Source organism: Lolium rigidum, chromosome 6 (assembly GCF_022539505.1).
Source record: "Lolium rigidum isolate FL_2022 chromosome 6, APGP_CSIRO_Lrig_0.1, whole genome shotgun sequence".
NCBI classification, from domain to species: domain Eukaryota; kingdom Viridiplantae; phylum Streptophyta; class Magnoliopsida; order Poales; family Poaceae; genus Lolium; species Lolium rigidum.
The window spans coordinates 221,231,419-221,255,791 of record NC_061513.1 but is presented as its reverse complement, the minus strand read 5'-3'; the positions used below and the strand labels follow the sequence as shown (position 1 = coordinate 221,255,791).

The 24,373-nt window shown below is 49.1% G+C and overlaps 1 protein-coding gene across 1 annotated transcript; it reads left to right on the top strand.

Annotated features, from left to right (window-relative positions):
- The first annotated feature begins 21,239 nt into the window (after positions 1-21,239).
- LOC124668037 (protein NRT1/ PTR FAMILY 1.2-like) lies at positions 21,240-23,458 on the top strand. Its single transcript, XM_047205241.1, has 3 exons — positions 21,240-21,372; positions 21,504-21,721; positions 21,837-23,458. Exons 1-3 carry the CDS (start codon positions 21,294-21,296, stop codon positions 23,280-23,282), a joined length of 1,743 nt encoding a protein of 580 aa, XP_047061197.1. The 5' UTR covers positions 21,240-21,293; the 3' UTR covers positions 23,283-23,458.
- Positions 23,459-24,373: the final 915 nt, after the last annotated feature.

Sequence of the window (24,373 nt, the reverse complement as noted above, 5' to 3'; positions counted from 1 at the left end):
GAAGCCACAAGGCCCTCCAAAAGGGTTCGACTTCGACGTGACCAAGACGGAGCAGTTTTTGATCTCTTACTCACGGAGAAGCATATAAAGGTACCCGAAGGCCACAAGATCCCCACGGTGCAAGAGCTGAATGGAAAGCCATACTGCAAGTGGCATAACACGTTCACCCACACCACCAACGACTGCAGGGTGTGGCGGCAGCAGATCCAAATGGCGATAGAAAATGGACGGTTGATTTTCAACCAATACGCCATGAAGGTCGACACACACCCCTTCCCCGCCGTGAATATGGTGGAGTATACTTACCATGGAGGGTGCCAGCCGGATTTCTCGTGCAATATCAACATGGTAGGACCCGGACACCACTCGGTAAGGACGGAGATGAGGGCAGCTGCTCTCATAGCAAAGATACAGAGGAAGCTGCTCCACGCGATCGGCTCCGCCAAGACGGCAAGCGCTACGTCACAGAGGGAGAGGTGAAAAACATAAGGTATCAACGACCTCTCTCTGATCACCTCCTCAACAAGTATGTGAGTCAGTATGACCAACGCCGGCGATTCAACGACGATGATGAAGAAGATCGTCTAGCTAAGGACGACAGGAGACGTCGTCGGCATGATCGTGATGAGGAGGAGCACGTGCGCCGTGCCAAGGAAAAGTTGGGGGAGCGAGTCGACGAGGATAGGCACTGGGACTGTCCCTTCTTCAGACACTGCTGGGATTCAGGAATGAGCCGATTGCCCACAATCGGCAACTGCCCAGAATGCAACCAGAAGAAGGAGACAGCCAACGTGTCCGTGTTCAAGCGCCTAGGGCCTCTCCCGCCACAAAGTAAACGCGCTGAGTCCCCTCGGTTGAAAGATCTCGAAGATTCAGAAGACGAGGGAGAAGAAGAAGACAGGTACCACCGGCCAAGGTGGTGCCCTGATGGACTCAGCCGTTCCCAGAAACGCAGGGTTCAGCGATTGCGCGGCCCGGAGGAAGCCGAGAGGTTATACTTGCATACATTGAGGAAGGCAAGGCCTGATCTGGCTGCGAAGATTCAGCGAGCCCTGGATGAAGAGGGTCGTCCACGGAAAATGGAGTGGCGCCCCAAGCAAAGGAAAGCCGATGATGAAACATCGGCTGGCACAAACATGGTGCTCGTTCTTCCGACGAAGCTTAGTGCTCCACGTTTGCACGATGCACTCAAGGTGGACGACAGCAAGCGCGCCAACAGGATAAAGTCAGAGATTGGGCTGGTTTTATCTACCGGCCTGAACGAGTAGCAAGAGCACGTCAATGAGCAAACGCGGCGAGGCTGATCCTTGTGATCGGCCCCAAAAAATTTATGAAGGAACATTACAAAACCTTCACCGAGCAAGCAACGTGGAGGCCGATTCCAGCAATCGGCCAAAATTATCCTCACCATCCATTCTGCCTGGGTTCAACTGTAATCTGACAGAGCCGATACCATCAATTCTCTTGACAGAATCGGCTCGGGGGGGCACCCAGGTGGATAAAACACAAGGATATGCAGTAGAAGTGTCTCATTCTTTGGTGATGAGTATTAAAGTATGGGGGCCGATGCATAAATCGGCCGTAAAAATTCAAAAAATTCGAAAAAATTTTAGCACAGCCGATGCAGCAGACATCGACTTAAGGATATACAAGCCGATGCAGAGGTGTAACTATAACTATCAGAGGATCAATGGAGCAGGAAGTGGACCACGAAGAGCGGCTGTGATGGGAGAACTCCTCAATGGAGTGGTTCAATGGTTCAATGGCTCAGATCCTCCAAAGAGCAGCTCAAGAGCAGATCAGGTCAAGGATGGATTGCATTAGATCCGCCAAAGGAAAGGAGCCGATCTGGCCGGCAAGGTGCAGGAAAAACTGAAGAAGCTCGGGGGGCAGCTCACCCTGAAGGTTCTCTGCTCTAGGGAACCGATTTTGTTGGAATCGGCAGGCTCTGCATTGTGACGTGAGGTCAATGGCGACATGATTAGCTATTTCGCTACCTTTCTCGCCTTGACTTAAGGCTCGGAGGGCCATTAACTTGGGGGATGCTCTATTTTTGAGAGCCGATTGGAGTTACATTGGCTGACACTGCATCATGATCTCCTCAGGGAGGAGCTGGGAAGGAAAAGCCGTCGTCTTGTACGAGGGTTGGACCGTGCTGGTGCTGCAAGAAAAGGAAGGAGACTGGTTTCTCAAATTGGCCGATGAACAGTCATCGGCTGCGGGACTGCAAAATACCACGGTCAAGAAAAAACACAATAATCCGATTCGTTGCTATCGGTCTTGGTGTGGCAAGCGGAAGGAGGGAAATTGGATTAATGGAAGGAGAAATTGAGAGAACAATTCTCATTAATTCAAAGGAGCGGCTTTACAAGAAGAGCCGATGGCTCTCAAAAGAGGGATCTGGTGCCTAGTGCATCGCTATCGCTGGTCCTACTCTACTAGTCGTCGCTGTCCTCATCATCGCCGTCGTCGAGGTCGTCGGCGCTGCTCCCAGGAAGCTCCTCGCCGCTGCTGCCCCAGCCGTCGGCTGGAGCTTCCTCCTCCTCCTCGTCATCATCATCATCCTCGCTATCCGCCCAGCTGCGGAAGCGCTTCGTTGGAGGATATCCAACGGAGGAGGAGGAATCATCTTCCTCCTCATCATCTTCTTCTTCCTCGTCATCATTGTCGTCCTCGCTGTCCGCCCACATGCGGGAGCGCTTCTTCGGCGGAAGCCTGGCGGAGGGGGAGGCCTTAGTCCTCTCCGCTTCTCCTTCTTTCTTCTCCTTGTCAGAGGAGATGGGGTACGCCCCGGAGCGGGGATCGTCCTCTTCCTTGTTTTTCGGCGACGATTGGAGAGAGAGGCCTGAAGCGGAGGAGGAAGAAGAAGACATGGCTGCAGGGGAAGAGGGTTTTTTGGTTTGGTGAACAGAGCAGAGCAAGGGGATGGAGTTGTGAGCCGTTTGGCACAGATAAATAAAGAGAGCGGAGTGGAGATTTAATGCCATGACGGTTCTCGAGGACGTGATGCCGAAATTGTCAATTCGTACAGAGAAGCCCAGGAGGCGAGGCGTAATGATGGAAGATTCTGCGGCAGTTCTACCTTGCCACGACATGACCCGACGAAAGAAGAGCATAATGATTTTGGAAATGACATTTCCAAAACCAGGGGGGCATGTGTTATCACCAGAATTTGACCGAGTCAGAGGTGGGCCGTGATCGAGATGGATTTGAAGATTATATGTAGAAGAAATACGAGAATCGGCCTTTTATACCAAGTTGGGCTTAATTGCCCGTGTATCTGTAACATATTAGATCGCATCTTAGTTTAGAAGTTAGAATCTTACCCGTGCACGGTTTAGTGCACGCCCACATTAGAAAGTCCCCTGGACTATAAATATGTATCTAGGGTTTATGGAAAAAACAACAACCAACGTTCAACACAAACAAATCTCGGCGCATCGCCAACTCCTTCGTCTAGAGGGTTTTTCCGGTAAGCATCATGCTGCCTAGATCGCATCTTGCGATCTAGGCAGCACCAGCCTGCCCACGTTGTTCATGCGTTGCTCGTGCTGAAGCCTTTTTGATGGCGAGCAACGTAGTTATCTTAGATGTGTTAGGGTTAGCATTGTTCTTCGAATTACATGCTTTCGTTATGCGACCCTTGCACATCTAGCCGCCCTTACACCTATCTTAGGTGTAGGGGCGGCACCCCGCTTGATCATAGTTTAGTAGATCTGATCCGTTACGGTTGCTCCTTGTTTCATCAAGGATTAGTTTAACATCCGCAATAGTTAGGCCTTACAAAGGGTTGGAGGATCCAGCGGCGTGTAGGGTGACGTTTGCTAGCCCTAGAAAGGACGTTCCGAGGATCAACCTCGTGTTGGTTTTTAGGCCCTGTCTAGGATCGGCTTACGGTCACCGTACACGAGCGCGAGGCCCAATCGTGAGTAGGATGATCCGATTATGCGGTGAAAACCCTAAATCGTCGTAGATCTAATCAGCTTTATCTTGATCAAGCAGGACCACCATATATTCGGACACCTCGTTCGAATCATGGGTGGATCGGCTCTTTGAGCCGATTCACATGATAACCTGAGAGCCGATCGAGGCTCGGATTTAATGTTTACGTGTATGCCATGCAGGAAACTAAGCGAGGCATCATCCACACCTTCCTGACCAGGTATAGGTCAGGTGGCACGCCCTTGCGATAGCATCGGACGTGCGACCAGGAGGCTTTGCGGGCCGTCGCTCTGAGGGACTGGGGCCAGCCGCAGCCCTAGTTGTTCCCGGCTCTACCGTGTTGCCCGTCTCTGCCCGCCAGGGGGTTTCTGACGTCAACAGGTTGGGAGCCTATCATTAAGATGAGGGTCAATGATTTTGATTGTAATGCTTTATGTGATCTTGGTGCAAGTATTTCTGTTATGCCTAAGAAAATTTATGATATGCTTGACTTGCCACCATTGAAAAATTGTTATTTGGATGTTAATCTTGTTGATAATGCTATAAAGAAACCTTTGGGGAGGATTGATAATGTTCGTATTATGGTTAACAATAACCTTGTCCCCGTTGATTTTGTTGTCTTGGATATTGAATGCAATGCATCTTGTCCCATTATATTGGGAAGACCTTTTCTTCGAACTATTGGTGCCACCATTGATATGAAGGAAGGTAATATTAAATATCAATTTCCTCTCAAGAAAGGTATGGAACACTTCCCTAGAAAGAGAATGAAGTTACCTTATGATTCTATTATTAGAACAAGTTATGATGTTGATGCTTCACCTCTTGATAATACTTGATACACACTTTACGTGCCTAGGCTGAAAGGCGTTAAAGAAAAGCGCTTATGGGAGACAACCCATTATTTTACTTCTGCACTTTGTTTTATATTTGAGTCTTGGAAGTTGTTTACTACTGTAGCAACCTCTCCTTATCTTTATTTTATTGCATTGTTGTGCCAAGTAAAGTCTTTGATAGTAAAGCCAATACTAGATTTGGATTACTGTGCAGGAACAGATTTCTTGCTGTCACGAATTTGAGCAGTAGTCCCTGCAGAAAAATAAAAAAAATCTGCCAATTTACGTGCGTGATCCTCAGATATGTACGCAACTTTCATTCAATTTGGGCATTTTCATCTGAGCAAGTCTGGTGCCACTTTAAAATTCGTATTTACGAACTGTTCTATTTTGACAGATTCTGCCTTTTATTTCGCATTGCCTGTTTTGCTATGTTTGATGGATTTCTTTGTTCCATTAACTTTCAGTAGCTTTGTTGCAATGTCCAGAAGTGTTAAGAATGATTATGTCACCTCTGAATATATGAATTATGCACTGACCCTCTAATGAGTTTGTTTCGAGTTTGGTGTGGAGGAAGTTTTCAAGGGTCAAGAGAGGAGGATGATACAATATGATCAAGAAGAGTGAAAAGTCAAAGCTTGGGGATGCCCCGTGGTTCATCCCTGCATATTTTAAGAAGACTCAAGCGTCTAAGCTTGGGGATGCCCAAGGCATCCCTTCTTCATCGACAACTTATCGGGTTCCTCTAGTGAAACTATATTTTTATTCCGTCACATCTTATGTGCTTTACTTGGAGCGTCTGTTTGTTTTTATTTTTGTTTTTGTTTGAATAAATCGGATCCTAGCATTCTTTGTTTGGGAGAGAGACACGCTCCGCTGTTTCGTATGAACACACGTGTTCTTAGCTTCATCTTTAATGTTCATTGCGAAATTTGAACTACTTCATTCATTGCTATATGGTTGGAAACGGAAAATGCCGCATGTGGTAAATGGTAAAATGTCTTGAATAATTTGATACTTGGCAATTGTTGTGCTCATATAGATCTTGTTAAAGCACTTGCATCATGTACCTGTTATCACCCGATTTTGGCCAAATCAGGAGATGGGCCGTAAGTGAAGATGGACTTTGAAGACTACACGTGGAGCATCTTTGAAGCGGCCTTGCGCTAGGAGTTTGGGCTAAATTGCCCATGTAGCTGTAGATTGCATCTTAGCTTAGAAGATAGAGTTTTACCCGTGCACGGTTAGTGCACGCCCACGATTAGAAAGTCCCTGGACTATAAATATGTACCTAGGGTTTATGGAATAAACAACAACCAACGTTCAACCACAAACAAATCTCGGCGCATCGCCAACTCCTTCGTCTCGAGGGTTTCTACCGGTAAGCACCATGCTGCCTAGATCGCATCTTGCGATCTAGGCAGCACAATGCCTATCACGTTGTTCATGCGTTGCTCGTACTGAAGCCTTTTTGATGGCGAGCAACGTAGTTATCTTAGATATGTTAGGGTTAGCATTGTTCTTCGTATAATATGCTATCGTAGTGCAACCCTTGCATATCTAGCCGCCCTTACACCTATCTTAGGTGTAGGGGCGGCACCCCGCTTGATCATTATTCAGTAGATTCGATCCGTTACGGTTGCTCCTTGTTTCATCAAGGATTAGTTTAACATCCGCAATAGTTAGGCCTTACAAAGGGTTGGAGGATCCAGCGGCGTGTAGGGTGGCGTTTGCTAGCCCTAGAAAGGATGTTCCGGGGATCAACCTCGTGTTGGTTTTTAGGCCCTGTCTAGGATCGGCTTACGGTCACCGTGCGCGAGCGCGAGGCCCAATCGTGAGTAGGATGATCCGATTATGCGGTGAAAACCCTAAATCGTCGTAGATCATATCAGCTTTATCTTGATCAAGCAGGACCACCATATATTCGGACACCGTGTCTGAATCATGGGTGGATCGGCTCTTTGAGCCGATTCATAGGATAACCTGAGAGCCGATCGAGGCTCGTATTTAATGTTTACGTGTATGCCATGCAGGAAACTAAGCGAGGCATCATCCACACCTTCCGACCAGGTATAGGTCAGGTGGCACGCCCTTGTGATAAGCATCGGACGTGCGACCGGGAGGCTTTGCGGGCCGTCGCTGCGAGGGACCGGGGCCAGCCGCAGCCCTAGTTGTTCCCGGCTCTACCGTGTTGACCGTCTCTGCCCGCCAGGGGGTTTCTGACGTCAACACATTCTGGCACGCCCGGTGGGACGACCTTCGACATCCACTACCTCGCCATCTACATCCGGGATGGCGGAAAGCACTCCGGTCAAGTACGAGGATCTGCCTGATGAACTCAAGAAGAAGCATGACGAAATCAAGGCAGTCCTCGAAGCCGAACTCATCGGCTCTTTCCACCGAACCCGCTCCCATGGCGTCAGGTGGAAGGGTTTCACACCTGAAGGCGCACTCGATGGAGTGGACCTGTCCGCCCGTCAGAAGAACGCACCAGGTCGCTGCGGCAGGAGATCAACTACATGGTGGCTCATTCGCTGCACCGCCACTCTGAGAGCCTGGTGAACACCTTGGAGCGTGTCGCTCTGCGCGTTGTCCAGGAAATCATGAGCCACCGGTATTCTCCGTCGGGACCGGCTCTGGGGACTTTCAAGGGAGAGATGCCACTCCAGCCCCAGCCGTTTCTTATGGGCAGCACCGGAACTTCCGAACTCATCGGCATACGTCGTCTACAAGATTGGTGGTGATCCTAGTGACTACCAATTCCTACCTGAGGCACCCAAGGAGATCCCGCACGGATACGCGTGCGCATACATACCAGACGGCATCACCTGGGCGCTCTCGAACCAGGCTGCGACAGCAGGGGCCTCTGGAACAGCAGGAGGAACGTCAGGAGCCGATCCTGAGAAGCAATCGTGGTTAGCTAAGTACGCCACTCCGACGAACCTCCAGAGCCCAGCTCTTGCAGTCGGCTCAGAACCGGAAAAACAAGCATGGCTGGCCAAGTACGCCACCCCGGCGAATCTTCAGGGTCCATCGCCTTCGGCCATCACCGCGGATGAGATTTGTACGATCCTAAAAGACCAATTCGGCATGATGCCGAAAAGGAGGACAATCGGCTATACCAAGCCGTACCCCAACGAGTACGAATTGATTCCGCTACCTCCCAAATATCGGCTCCCGGACTTTACAAAGTTTAGTGGATCGGATGGTTCCAGCTCCATCGAGCATGTGAGCCGATATTTGGCACAGCTGGGCACTATCTCAGCATCAGACGAGCTGCGTGTGAGGTTCTTCTCACAGTCCCTCACAGGATCGGCTTTCGGGTGGTATACATCGATGCCACCGAACTCAGTCCGGACTTGGAAGCAGTTGGAGGAGCAGTTCCACCTTCAGTATCACTCAGAAGCTTCCGAGGCTGGTATAGCCGATCTTGCTCAAGTACGACAGAAGCGCGGGGAAACCGTGGCGGAATACATCCAGCGCTTCAGGACCATTAGGAACCGATGCTTTTCGGTTCACGTAAGCGAAAAAGAAGCAGTCGAGTTGGCGGTGGTGGGTCTCTCATCATCTATTAAGGACGTGGCCTCCCAAGCAGACTACCCTTCGTTGGCGCACATGGTGCAGAAGCTGTCAGCATATGAACAGCGTCACCCAGATGTTTACCAGGACAAATTCAAGCGTGCGGTGGTCCTGGTTGAGGCAGACGAAGATGAAGGCGCTATGAGAGATCATGAGGTAGCAGTAGCTGAATGGACTCGGGCGACAAACCCCGTGTCCTGTAAGTGGGTGAAGCCACAGGTGCCTCCAAAAGGGTTCGACTTCGACGTGACCAAAACTGAGCAGATTTTCGATCTCTTGCTCACGGAGAAGCATATAAAGGTACCCGAAGGCCACAAGATCCCCACGGTGCAGGAGCTGAATGGAAAGCCATACTGCAAATGGCATAACACGTTCTCCCACACCACCAACGACTGCAGGGTGTGGCGGCAGCAGATCCAAATGGCGATAGAAAACGGACGGTTGATTTTTAACCAGTACGCCATGAAGGTCGACACACACCCTTTCCCCGCCGTTAACATGGTGGAGTATACTTACCATGAAGGTTGCCAGCCAGGGTCTTCGTTCAGCATCAACATGGTAGGATCTGGACACCACGCTGGCAAGGATGAAGATGAGGGCAGCTGCTCTCATAGCAAAGATACAGAGGAAGCCGCTCCGTGCGATCGGCTCCGCCAAGACGGCAAGCGCTACGTCACAGAGGGAGAAGTGAAAAACATAAGATATCAACGACCTCTCTCTGATCACCTCCTCAACAAGTATGTGAGCCAGTATGACCAGCGCCGACGATCCAGCGTTGATAATGACAGAGATCGTCTGGCGAGAGAAGCCAGAAGACATCGTCGGCATAATCGCGATGAGGAGGAGCACGAGCGTTGTGCCAAGGAAAAGGCAAGGGAGCAAGACGACGAGGACAGGCACTGGGATTGTCCCTTCTTCGGACTACTTGCTGGGATTCAGGAATGAGCCGATTGCCAACAATCGGCAATTGCCCAGAATGCAACCAGAAGAAGAAGGAGGCAGCCAACGTGTCCGTGTTCGAGCGCTTAGGGCCTCTCCCGCCACAAAGCAAACGCGGCTGAGTCCCCTCGATGGGAAGATCTCGAGGATTCGGAAAACGAGGGACAAGAAGAAGAAGAAGACAGGTACCACCGGCCAAGGTGGTGCCCTGATGGACTCGGCCGTTCTCAGAAACGCAGGGTTCAGCGATTGCGCGGCCTGGAGGAAGCCGAGAGGTTATACTTGCATACATTGAGGAAGGCAAGGCCTGATCTGGCTGCGAAGATTCAGCGAGCCCTGGATGAAGAGGGTCGTCCACGGAAGATGGAGTGGCGCCCCAAGCAAAGGAAAGCCGATGATGAAACATCAGCTGGCACAAACATGGTGCTCGTTCTTCCGACGAAGCTTAGTGCTCCACGATTACACGATGCACTCAAGGTGGACGACAGCAAGCGCACCAACATGATAAAGTCAGAGATTGGGCTGGTTTTATCTACCGGCCTGAATGAGTAGCAAGAACACGTCGATAAGCATACGTGGCGAGGCTGATCCTTGTGATCGGCCCCCCAAAAGTCTATGAAGGAACATTACAAAACCTTCATCGAACAAGCAACGTGGAGGCCGATCCCAGCAATCGGCCAAAATTATCCTCACCATCCATTCTGCCTAGGTTCAACATGTTATCCAACAGAGCCGATACCATCAAATATCTTGACAGAATCGGCTCGGGGGGGCACCCAGGTGGATAAAACACGAGGATATGCAGTAGAAGTGTCTCATCCTTTGGTGATGGGTATTAAAGTATGGGGGCCGATGCATAAATCGGCCGTAAAAATTCGAAAATTTTTGAGCACAGCCGATGCATGGCCATCGACTCAAGAGGAATAACTGTTACGATCAGAGGGTCAATGGAGCACGAAGGAAGATTTTTATGGAAGAACTCCTCAATGGAGTAGTTTAAGGGCTCGGATTCTCTCTTCAAGAACAATACCAAGAACAGCATGGATGTGCAGATCGGGCTAAGGCGGTCTGAAGAGGCTCGGGGGGCAGCCCGCCCTGAAATATCGATGGTCTGGAAAGCCGATTCGTTAGAATCGGCTAATGCAGCACCACAATTGGGAAGCCGATGATGGCCCATTAGGCTGGTCCACCTTTATCCTCGCCTTGACTGAGGCTCGGGGGGCAGCTCGCCCTCAAGGTCTTGTTCTGCGGAGCCGATTTTGTCGGAATCGGCTCACTATTCATCACAGCTCATTTGAAAGATGATGAATTATTGCAGAAGGGAACTGCCGGAGCTGAGGAGAGGAATTTGGGGGGGGGGGGAGCCACGATCATTGGTGGGTCCTGGATCAGTTTTGCGGCTGCAAAGAAATGAAATAGTGGTGGGCAAACAGTGCCTGTTCTGCAAAAGTATTAGCTTCAGCAGTCGAGTTGATCCAGCGACAGTCCTAGGGATCTCCTGGAGGCAAAGAAGGTCTAGGAGGGGATAATGCGGCTGAAGAATGTCTGGAATTTAAAGTTAGTAAGGAGATTGGACATTATTTCAGGAGGTTTGCCGCTAAGTCCAACATACCATTCAGCTGGACCTGCATTTCCGAGATCTGGGGTTTGCATGATTGTGGCTTGGCCCTGTTCGGCTGGAAGTTTGGAAGCACGGATGGATTTATCTCGAAAGTTATCACGAGAAACCGATGCGCTGCCATCGGCTCATTGAGCGTGGACCAAATTGATAATCGGCGAGTCGGTATAAGGGGGAATCGGCTAAATCGGCGTGAAGGAAATCGGCAAAATCAAATTGGGGAAATTCTCCATTGATAAACAAGATTTCTTACATGAAGAGTTGATTGCTCTCAAAAGGAAGCACTAAGGGGATACATTGCCCCACCTACTACTACTGGCCCTATGCTACGATCCTATGTAGGGGCCGCTGCTACCCTCGTCGTCGTCGCCGTCGCCGCCGCTGTCGGCGCTGCTCCCTGCCGGATCGTCGTCACTGCTCCAGCGGCCGCCTGCAGGACCCTCATTGTCCTCATCCTCTTCGTCAGCGTCGTCGTCATCGCTGTCAACGTCGCTGAGGTTCCCGGGCCAGAGGCAGTGGCGTTTGGCCGGTGGCTCATCGGAGGAGCTGTCATCCTCCTCCTCCACCACCTCCTCGGAGGAGGTGGTCCCGTCCCAGGGAAAGCGATCGTTCTCGCTTTCCTCCACCGCTTCAACATTGGTGAGGAAGCGGAGGTCGCTCTCCCCGTCGGTCAGGGACTTATCGTCCTCGGACCAAACGGAGAAATCGTGGCTGGGCTCATCCCCTGCCTCGATGGCGCGGCGTATGTTGGCCGCATGGGCCTCCGCTGGGTTCCACTCCGGCGTCGGCTCGCGGGAGGAGGAGGACTCGATGGAAAGACCCGATGAAGCGGAGGAAGAAGAAGACATGGTGGCTCGGGAGGGCTTTTTGGAGTGCCAAAGCGAAGAGGATGAAGAAGAGTACTGTTCGATGCGGTTAATGAAAGGAGATGGAGGTTTAATTTCGAACATTTCTCGAGGACGTGGTGCCAAAACTGTCAAATCGTGCAGAGAAGTTGGAAAGGCAAGTCGTCATGATGAAACGTACTGCGACGGTTCTGCTCCGCCACGACATGACCCTTCGAAGGAAAACAGAGTGGTTTTGCAATTATCATTATCAAAACCAGGGGGGCATGTGTTATCACCCGATTTTGGCCAAATCAGGAGATGGGCCGTAAGTGAAGATGGACTTTGAAGACTACACGTGGAGCATCTTTGAAGCGGCCTTGCGCTAGGAGTTTGGGCTAAATTTCCCATGTAGCTGTAGATTGCATCTTAGCTTAGAAGATAGAGTTTTACCCGTGCACGGTTAGTGCACGCCCACATTAGAAAGTCCCCTGGACTATAAATATGTACCTAGGGTTTATGGAATAAACAACAACCAACGTTCAACCACAAACAAATCTCGGCGCATCGCCAACTCCTTCGTCTCGAGGGTTTCTACCGGTAAGCACCATGCTGCCTAGATCGCATCTTGCGATCTAGGCAGCACAATGCCTATCACGTTGTTCATGCGTTGCTCGTCATCGAAGCCTTTTTGATGGCGAGCAACGTAGTTATCTTAGATATGTTAGGGTTAGCATTGTTCTTCGTATAATATGCTATCGTAGTGCAACCCTTGCATATCTAGCCGCCCTTACACCTATCTTAGGTGTAGGGGCGGCACCCCGCTTGATCATTATTCAGTAGATTCGATCCGTTACGGTTGCTCCTTGTTTCATCAAGGATTAGTTTAACATCCGCAATAGTTAGGCCTTACAAAGGGTTGGAGGATCCAGCGGCGTGTAGGGTGGCGTTTGCTAGCCCTAGAAAGGATGTTCCGGGGATCAACCTCGTGTTGGTTTTTAGGCCACTGTCTAGGATCGGCTTACGGTCACCGTGCGCGAGCGCGAGGCCCAATCGTGAGTAGGATGATCCGATTATGCGGTGAAAACCCTAAATCGTCGTAGATCATATCAGCTTTATCTTGATCAAGCAGGACCACCATATATTCGGACACCGTGTACTGAATCATGGGTGGATCGGCTCTTTGAGCCGATTCACGGGATAACTTGAGAGCCGATCGAGGCTCGTATTTAATGTTTACGTGTATGCCATGCAGGAAACTAAGCGAGGCATCATCCACACCTTCCCGACCGGTATAGGTCGGGTGGCACGCCCTTGTGATAAGCATCGGACGTGCGACCAGGAGGCTTTGCGGGCCGTCGCTCTAAGGGACTGGGGCCAGCCGCAGCCCTAGTTGTTCCCGGCTCTACCGTGTTGACCGTCTCTGCCCGCCAGGGGGTTTCTGACGTCAACAGTACCTTGTACTCATTAATGAATAACTACATAGAGCTTGTTAAAATTTGGTTTGCATGATTGATCTCTAGAGTCTAGATATTTTCTGGTTGAGGTGTTTGAACAACAAGGAGACAATGTAAAGTCTTATAATAGCTACAATATGTTCATATGTGAGCTTTGCTGCACCTTTTATACTTGAGTTTGCTTCAAACAACCTTGCTAGCCTAGCCTTGTATTGAGAGGAATTCTTCTCGTGCATCCAAATCCTTGAGCCAATAACCATGCCATTTGTGTCCACCATACCTACCTACCACATGGTATTTCTCCGCCATTCCAAAGTACATTACTTGAGTGCTACCTTTAAAATTTCTATTCTTTGTCTTTGCAATATATAGCTCATGGGACAAATAGCTTAAAAACTATCGTGGTGAAGAATATGTACTTATGTGTCTTATTTCTTAATAAGTTGCTTGTTGAGCGGTAATCATGTTTCTGGGGACGCCATCAACTTTACCTTTGTTGAAAATCATGTGAGTTGCTATGTATGTTCGTCTTGTCTGAAGTAAGAGCGATTTTCATGATCAAATGGTTTGAGTATGCATACTATTAGAGAAGAACATTGGGCCGCTAACTAAAGCCATGATTCATGGTGGAAGTTTCAGTGTGGACAATTAATCCTCAATCTCTTATGAGAATATTAAGTGTTGTTGAATGCTTATGCATTAAAGAGGAGTCCATTATCTGTTGTCTATGTTGTCCCGGTATGGATGTCTAAGTTGAGAATAATCAAAAGCGAGAAATCCAATGCGAGCTTTCTCCTTAGACCTTTGTACGAGGTGGCATAGAGGTACCCCTTTGTGACACTTGGTTGAAACATATGCTATGCAATGATAATCCGTGTTAATCGAAGCTAATTAGGACAAGGTGCGAGCACTATTAGTATACTATGCATGAGGCTTGCAACTTATAAGATGTCTTATACATAACACATATGCTTTATTACTACCGTTGACAAAATTGTTTCTTGTTTTCAAAATGAAAAGCTCTAGCACAAATATAGTAGTCCCTGCTTCCCTCTACGAAGGGCCTATCTTCTACTTTACTGTTGAGTCAGTTTGCCTATTCTTTCTATCCTAGAAGCAAACACTTGTATCAACTGTGTGCATTGATTCTTACATGTTTACTTATTGCACTTGTTATATTACTCTGTGTTGACAATTATCCATGAGATATACATGTTGAAGTTGAAAGCAACCGCTGAAACTTATATCTCCTTTGTGTTGCTTCAATGCTTTTACTTTGAATTTATTGCTTTATGAGTAACTCTTATGCAAGTCTTATTGATGCTTGTCTTGAAAGTATTATTCATGAAAAGTCTTTGCTATGTGATTCATTTGTTTACTCATTATCTTCATCATTGCTTCGAATCGCTGCATTCATCTCATATGCTTTACAATAGTATGATCAAGATTATGATAGCATGTCACTTCAAAAATTATCTTTGTTATCGTTTACCTACTCGAGGGCGAGTAGGAACTAAGCTTGGGGATGCTTGATACGTCCCAAACGTATCTATAATTTCTTATGTTCCATGCTACTTTTATGATGATACTCACATGTTTTATACACATTATATGTCATTATTATGCATTTTCCGGCACTAACCTATTGACGAGATGCCGAAGAGCCAATTGTTGTTTTCTGCTGTTTTTGGTTTCAGAAATCCTAGTAAGGAAATAATCTCGGAATTGGACGAAATTAACGCCCAGGGGCCTATTTTTCCACGAAGCTTCCAGAAGACCGGAGCACTTACGAAGTGGGGCCACGAGGCGCCGCCACAATAGGGCGGCGCGGCCAGCAAGGGGCCCGCGCGGCCCTGTTGTGTGGGGCCCTCGTGCCGCCTCTTGACCTGCCCTTCCGCCTACTTAAATCCTTCGTCGCGAAACCCCTAGTACCGAGAGCCACGATACGGAAAACGTTCCAGAGACGCCGCCGCCGCCAATCCCATCTCGGGGGATTCAGGAGATCGCCTCCGGCACCCTGCCGGAGAGGGAAGTCATCTCGCGGAGGTCTCTTCATCGCCATGCATCGCCTCACGGATCGATGTGTGAGTAGTTCACCCCTGGACTATGGGTCCATAGCAGTAGCTAGATGGTTGTCTTCTCCTCATTGTGCTATCATGTTAGATCTTGTGAGCTGCCTATCATGATCAAGATCATCTATTTGTAATCCTACATGTTGTGTTTGTTGGGATCCGATGAATATTGAATACTATGTCAAGTTGATTATCAATCTATCATATATGTTATTTATGTTCTTGCATGCTCTCCGTTGCTAGTAGAGGCTCTGGCCAAGTTGATACTTGTGACTCCAAGAGGGGGTATTTATGCTCGATAGTGGGTTCATGCCTCCATTAAATCTGGGATAGTGACAGAAAGTTCTACGGTTGTGGATGTGCTGTTGCCACTAGGGATAAAACATCGATGCTTTGTCTAAGGATATTTGTGTTGATTACATTACGCACCATACTTAATGCAATTGTATGTTGTTTACAACTTAATACTGGAGGGGTTCGGATGATAACCTCGAAGGTGGACTTTTTAGGCATAGATGCATGCTGGATAGCGGTCTATGTACTTTGTCGTAATACCTGATTAAATCTCATAGTACTCATCATGATATATGTATGTGCATTGTTATGCCTTCTTTATTTGTCAATTGCCCAACTGTAATTTGTTCACCCAACATCTGCTATCTTATGGGAGAGACACCACTAGTGATCTGTGGACCCCGGTCCTATTCTTTACATCGAAATACAATCTGCTGCAATTGTTCTTTACTTGTTCTTACGCAAACAACCATCATCATCCACACTATACATCTAATCCTTTGTTTACGACAAGCCGGTGAGATTGACAACCTCGTTGTTACGTTGGGACAAAGTTACTGTGATTGTGTTGTGCAGGGTTCCACGTTGGCGCCGGAATCCCTGGTGTTGCGCCACACTACACTCCTCCGCCATCAACCTTCAACGTGCTTCTTGGCTCCTCCTGGTTCGATAAACCTTGGTTTCTTTCTGAGGGAAAACTTGCTACTGTACGCATCACACCTTCCTCTTGGGGTTCCCACCGGACGTGTCGACTGCACGCATCACTATTCTGAGCTGATGTCGATTTTCATCCGTAATTGTGGGAGGAGGTGGCAAGTGAATCTCACTCCTGGGCCCCTGGGGGTTTCTATTTACTGTTTGTGCATTGGCTATTCCTGCAACTCGCAGCATTGCTTGGAAATTTCGGCAGTCCTTCTGCAGATGCCCTGATTGCCTTCTCCTATTGCTGTCGAGGTAAAAATGCATCTGACATGGCCCGTTCATCATATTTTCGGGAGTTACGAAAGGTCTCTGAAATCTCGACCCGCTATTTTGCCTGTTATTTCGAGAGTCGTCTCTATTGTCGCCTTGCTGTGCATTACTCCTTTGATAATCATCTCTATTGTTTCCTCCATTGTTTCCCCGAAACCCAGCCGATATTTGGCCAGGGGCATCGTAACTCGAAAATTGCCGAGAAAATCGTCGTCTATTTTGAAAATTTCGACTGTGGTCCTCCTCTGGTGACCTGTGTCGTTTATTATGTACAGGATCCTCGCCATCTGCCCATCTGTTTGCTATTTCCATTAATGTTGATACTGTCCTTGGGTTGGTTCTTCCCAAGTCCTCCACAAAATCGCCCCGTCGAACTCCTGCTACGAACGCATCTATCGCTCTCTCGTCAGATATATTCTCTGTCGAGTTTTTAATGATGTTCCACCTTTGAATGTACTTCCTCATTGATTCATCATTCTTTTGTCGACATGATCTCAATTCCTCTAGTGTCGCAGGCTTTTTGCAGGTTGATCGGAAGTTCTTAACAAACACATCCTCAAAACTATCCCAGCTGTCGATTGAGCCTGGAGGAAGCTTCTTTATCCGCGATCTTGCGGCTCCGCTCAGGTGTATTTGAATGCTCTGCATGGCTATTGCTCTGGTTCCACCTATCAGCTTTACCGTCTCGAGGTAATCGACTAGCCAATCCTCGGGATCTTGTAGGCCATCAAATTTCTTGAAACTATCGGGTAACTTGAATCCTGAGGGGACTCGAGTTTTTCGGACCCGTCGCGTAAAACACGGGAGTCCACACATATCTTCTTCAGCAAGTTCTGGTGAATGCCGATGTTCTCTTCTACCTTGTCGCGCTCTATCTACCCTGGCCTGACCCGCCGTATCTCTGACTCCACTTGCTACTGGTGGATCTTGCACTGCTGCAGTAGGTCTCGGGCTATTTTGTCTTGCAGCTCCTTCGGGAGGTGTGGCTGCGAATGCTGCTCCCATGGCTCCACATCCTGCCATGGCCATGTTGTACAACGCCTCTCTTGGATCCCCAGGAGATGGCCTAGACGCTAAGATGAAAGCTTGTGTTGCCATGTATCCTGCTTCCGGTGTTTTTGGAATGATATTCCCCCTCGTGTCGATTGACATAAAAGACATGTCGAGGTTTTGAATTAAAGTCTCTCTTTCAGCTTCAGGTATATTTTGCAGCCGCGATCTTGCTCTCCGTCGAGCTTCTCTGTGGCTATCTCCCGAAGTTCCTGATTGTCGACTTAACTCCGCTCTTCGCCTGCTTGATGCTGAAGCTGCCTCCTTTCTTCTGTTCAGAGCAGTTGTCTGTTTTTCCAATTCCCTTCCAGCTCGAGCGAGCCTATATTGGTAGGCCTGCAATTCTTCAGTCGTAGCAGTTGTCACCATTGGTTCTGAACCATCCATAGCTCTTGCGGCTCTATCCCATGCTGCTTGTGGCATTTGAACCCTAACACGTGGTGTAGGCCCGACATATTTACTGCCCAATCCTCGCCTTAAGTCAGAGGGATCGACATATGGATTTCCCAAGTCGTCGAAAGCCTCTGATGTTTCCTCCTGATCGCGACTTGCTTCTCCAATAGCGTAAATCTGATGATATTTTGGATTCTGAGCCTTGCTGGGTTTGGTGACACCATCATAGAGATTGGTGAAGACCTTTCCAACAGTGATGGATCTGTCGATGAAGTCGAGGCTGTCGATGCTACTTGGGTCATCGCTTATATAGGAGTCCGCGGATGACTCGAAGGACATGTCGCTGAAGATCTTGGCGAGTTTTTCGCTTGCTTTGGTGCTGATGAAGCGTGGCGACGAAATCTCCTCGTCGCCTGACTCGATGGATGATGCTGAGCTTGAAAAATCGGGATCGACCGCCGATAATCCCGACGAGATCGGAACTTCGAGACGATACGCTCCTTCTTTCTCGACGCGGAAGTGGAACTTTCCGAACGTCATCTCCATGGGCTCCTCCAGATATGCATATGCATCCAAACGGGAGGGCGGGTGAGGAACAAAATCAACGAGACCAGTTTCGATCTGTTTACCTCTGTCCATAATGTTGCTTGCTATCGACGAAGTCGACGATCTTGAACGTGCCATCGAGATCAGCTCCTTGTCGCCTCTAGATCCCACAGACGGCGCCAATTGACAAGGTATTAACTTGTCAATGCCTATAAGTAGTAGACTAGGGTTTCGTTGGATGTAGAGGGCAAGTAGATCTCGAAGGTTTCAGCCGAAAAGTACTCGACGATGTAAAAGCTAGGGTTTGCGAGACAATGATCCGATCCTTTCTTTGTCCCTCGACTCCCCCTTATATAGGAGGTGGAGCCGAGGGATTCGTGATACACAAGTTTACGAGTCCGGGAGGGTTTCTAACCCGTCCCGTAAGATTACAAATAATGCTTCCTATTACAACTCTAGCTTTCCTTAATAGTATCTTGGGCTTCCGAATCTTCTTATCCTTCGGGTCGTGGGCCTTCAATAAACCCCGGGTACCTTCTTCGGCAGGCCCATTGGGGATGCCTATGTCAGACAGAAAGTTCTAAGGTTGTGGATGTGCTGTTGTCACTAGGGATAAAACATCGATGTTTTGTCTAAGGATATTTGTGTTGATTACATTACGCACCATACTTAATGCAATTGTCTGTTGTTTGCAACTTAATACTGCAAGGAGTGCGGATGCTAACCTGAAGGTGGACTTTTTAGCCATAGATGCATGCTGGATAGCGGTCTATGTACTTTGTCGTAATGCCCTAAGTAAATATCATATTAGTCATCATGATATGTATGTGCATTGTTATGCCCTCTCTATTTGTCAATTGCCCAACTGTAATTTGTTCACCCAACATGCTATTTCTTATTGGACATACACCACTAGTGAACTGTGGACCCCGGTCCTTTCTTTTACATCTGAAATACAATCTACTGCAAACTCTGTTCTCTGTTGTTCTTCGCAAACAAACATCATTTTCCACACCATACATTTAATCCTTTGTTTACAGCAAGCCGGTGAGATTGACAACATCACTGTTAAGTTGGGGCAAAGTATTTTGATTGTGTTGTGCAGGTTCCACGTTGGCCCCGGAATCCCTAGTGTTGCGCCGCAATACACTCCTTCACCAACAACCTTCACGTGGCCTTCATCTCCTACTGGTTCGATAAACCTTGGTTTCATACTGAGGGAAACTTGCTGCTGTACGCATCACACCTTCCACTTAGGATTCCCAACGGGCGTGTGCTTTACGCGTCAACACTCCCTACCCCGGACGCTCCACGCCTTGAGGTACCCCCTCATGGCGTATTTATCGACAATAGAACGACATAGAGAGAGGTTCAGTGGGTAGGTGGCTTTTCTTCACACTTACTAGTGGGCCTGCTATGGAGCGCCGTTAGTAAAACTTCTGCCCAACACCCCTAACAGACCCCAATGCATAGGGGTACTGTGGAGGGTGTTAGAGATTTTTTTAGGGAAATCCAACTCGGCTCACAGATGCATATGCACTCGTTGCGTGAAAAATATTTTAAAGTGTAAAAAAACATGTATATCTATACACTCTATGTTCACACACAAGTTTTTGGGAAAAAGAAATATTTTTGTATCTCATGTAAAAAAGATAAATTTTAATGCTCCAACACGATTACGTATAGGACATTTTTTTTTGTATTTTTATGCATGCCATATAAAATGTTGTTTTCCCACGAAAATTTGTTTACGAACATAGAATGTTAGGATGTACACATGAAATTTTATTTTGAGATTTTTTTAACATTTTAAAATTTATTTTTTAATTATTTTTATAATAGATGCATATGCACCTATGAGCCAAAACGCCACCTTCATTTTTTTAGGCCTATCTAGATAAAACTACTTTACTAGTTGTGTGTGGTTTTATGTCCAGTACCCTCTACAGCCCTTTGGGAAGGGCCACGGGAAGGTGTGACCGGAAATGCTATAATTGTGTGTGAGAGTCTCAAAGAACGTGCAGTCATTTGTTTGTTGGTTGATTATACATAACGAACTTGAGGTCCATTTTGACAAATGTGCTATATTGTGTGTCATATCATCTTGTTCACTCTACTGTATTTACCGCTTATGTTATATTCGATGAGTGTTCCACCTAAGACTAGACCTGGACATATAGGATTTGGCATAGGTGTACAATTGTTTTGTAGCCATTGCATCATAGAATTACACGCGTATCCATGTCGTTCTCAAAACAATCGGAGTGCTCTCATAGTTAGCAACGGAGGGAACAGAAGCACTCAGATCGTGAAATTAGCGACATCGAGGTGTGCAGCATGCATGGACAAAAACTGCAGCGAAAACGCTCTCAAGCACCCCCCCGGAACTTGTATCAAAAAGATCCGTCAGATTGTCCCTGGCCTAAAGGCACGTCCGGCCGTTGGCAAACTCCGTCGGAACCTAGTCAAAGTATAGCGATGGCTCACAGCTAGCCCGCACACTAGACTACGAGTACTAAGCACAACCTTGCTACGGAAAGTGACTGGCAAGCCACATCACTCGTTTTTCTTCTCTTCTCTGTCTGCATATCTTTCTTTATCTTGTGTTTAGAGTAAGCGTTGATGTCATTAGAGATTGACAGTCCCGTACATGCGGTTCCCATATAAATTGCCTCGGCCTCTTCTTGTTGCCACTACATAGTTTCTATCTTGTTCTCCCCGCCGTTGCAGTTACACGTACTAGAATACTGTACTAGCTAGAGGTGGAGAGCATGGAGGTCTCGACCATGGAGGAAGCCCTCCCGGAGCCGAGGAAGAAGGGTGGACTCAGAACTATACCCTTCATCATCTGTAAGCAGAGCCTGCATCGATCGATCACCTCAAATTTCCCTTTCTCTGCCGCAATTCGCTGCTCCGTGCATGGAATTCATTTTCTCTTAACCTTGCCAATCATGGGACTCTGCCTGAATCTCTTCCCTCAGCGAACGAGATCTTCGAGAAGGTGGCGTCGTTCGGGCTGCACCCCAACATGATCCTCTACCTGACCACGCGGTACCAAATGACGGCGGCCGACGGCGCCATGGTGATCTACCTCTGGGGCGCCCTGAGCAACTTCCTGCCCATCTCCGGCGCCGTGCTCGCCGACGTTTACCTCGGCCGATTCCGCGTCATCGCCCTCGGAAGCATCGTCAGCCTCTGCGTAAGCACACTGAATTAACGTCATTCGTCGCGTTTCTTCATCTGCACCCATTACACACGCACCTCTTGATCGGTTGATCGGTCGCCAATCTTGTTGATACGTGTAAGTTGCGCAGGGGATGTGCGTGCTGTTGCTGACGGCGATTCTGCCAGTGTACAAGAAGACCTCGGAGTGCGCGGCGGACCCGCGGGAATGCACGCGGCTGCCGAGCCAGCTGCCGCTGCTGTTCACGTCGCTCATGCTCATGTCCGTCGGGGCGGGCGGCATCCGGCCGTGCACGCTGGCGTTCGGGGCGGACCAGCTGGACAAGAAGGACAACAGCGTCAAGAACGTGCGCATACTGCAGACCTTCTTCAACTGGTACTACACCGTGCTTGGGCTCTCCGTCGTCTTCTCCGCGCTCGTCATCGTCTACATACAGGACAACAAGGGGTGGGTCATCGGCTACTCCATCCCCGTCGGGCTCATGCTCATCGCGCTCACGCTCTTCCTCCTCGGCTCGCCCTTCTACCTCAAGGCGGACGCCGACAGGAGCGTTCTCGTTAGCATCGTGCAGGTGCTCGTCGCCAGCTACAAGAACCGGGGCGAGATGCTGCCGCCGGAGACCGCCGACGCGTCGGGCTTCCACAACAAGGCTGGCTCCAGGCCCAGAATCCCCACGACCATGCTCAGGTCCTTGAACCGGGCGTGCGTGCTGAGGAACCCGAGCAAGGAGCTCAACGCCGACGGCTCGCCGTGTGACCCGTGGAGGCTGTGCACGGTGCAGCAGGTGGAGGACGCCAAGGCCGTCATCCGCGTGCTTCCGATATGGTCGACGGGGATCATACCCGGCGTGATCGTCGGCCAGCAGATGTTCCCCGTGCTGCAGGCCAGCACGATGGAGCGGCGGATGGGCGGCGTGACCGTCCCCGCTGGGTCCTTCGGCGTCTTCGCCATCCTCACGCTAACCGTGTGGGTGGCCTTCTACGACCGCGTGCTCGTCCGGCCCCTCTCGCGGCTCACCGGCCAGGCGCGCGGGCTCAGCCTGCGGCAGCGCATGGGCGCCGGGATCGCGCTCTTCGTCGTGGCCATGGTCGTGGCCGCGCGCACCGAGGGTCTCCGCCGCGCCGCGGCCATCGCGGAGGGACTCCAGGACACCGGGCACGCGGTGGTGCGCATGTCGGCGATGCGGCTCGTCCCGCAGCACTGCCTCGCGGGCCTGGCCGAGGCGCTGAACCTGATCGGGCAGCTCGAATTCTATTACTCCGAGTTCCCCAAGACCATGTCCAGCATCGGGGTGTCACTGCTCGCACTCGGCATGGGCGTCGGCGCCGTGTTGGGCACCGCCATCGTGGGGATCCTTAACAGGGCCACGGCGAGGGACGGGCGCGACAGCTGGTTATCCAGCAACCTCAACAGGGGCCACTACGACTACTATTACCTGCTACTCGCGGCGCTGTCCGTGGCTAACTTGATCTACTTCATCTGGTGTGGCTGGGCGTACGGCGACGAGGGGCAGAACAGAGTGATGGCGGCCGAGCTGGAGGACGACGAAGAGACCAAGCAAGAACAACAGAAGTGATAGGCAAGGCATTCTACGGGCAGCGTGCATGTTGAGCTCGCGCCTTTCACGCTTTGCGAATTACTGATTTGTGATATACTCCCTCGCAATTTCGCTGAGTAGATTGCTACCACTCGTGTAAAGATGAAGGATGCAGCCATCGATATCATCGTTATGGGCGTGTTTGGTTGCTTGCATTGATTTTTTCACTTTGGCGTTCATAGCCAACTTCTGCATCGCGTGTGGTTGTTCTTGGGCACGCTCACAGAAACCGAAGCCTATTGTTGGTCGTACAAACTAAACATGTAGTTTGATTGTGAGCAAAACTGTGTGGTATGGTAAACTCTTCTTCGAGTGGTGAGGCTACCAGTTCATTTGTGCACAATTAAGCAGCAATAACATGACTACATTAGAGAAGGTACCATATTAAACCAGCACACATTATAACAGAAGCATAGACGATACTGCTTACTTTATAGCGCACACGATTGTTTACACGACATAGGGTTGTTTACACGAGACACATACTTATAAGACATACAAATAATCACTGTCAAGTAGATCAGAAAAATCCATCGCTCGTCGATAATTGTAAAGGCTAGATGGTGTTGGAGCACTTTTTGACCACCTCAGTCATGGAGTAGTCGAAGATGGTTACCTTGTAGATATCTCCCATAAGGACCTTGAAGGTCAGGAAGTAGCTCATCTTGATCTGGTTAGCAATGAAAAAGCATGACCAACCTTGGTCCATGGCAACCTTAATATTTACATACTTCAGCCTCACCATCCAACTAGATCTGGTGTTCATCCTCAGAATAATGGTCCTTGCCTCTTTGGGACGATGCCAATGTAGGAACGGAAGCTGTCAAGGATTGGAAACAATCAAACGGTGACTTGGCATGGGAGGATAGCTTTTTACAGAAAAGTACGGTAATTGTCCGACTAGTATGCAAGTTGTCTGGTCACCAAAGATGTAGCTCGCTCATTATGTTGCAAGGATTTAGCCATGAGTGTATCAACCTGGGCCAGGGTTGCCAGCATTTTGTCCCTCGCTAAGATTTCTCTTGCCAAGGCGATTTTGTCGAGCGGCGTGTTAGCCACATAATTGTCAG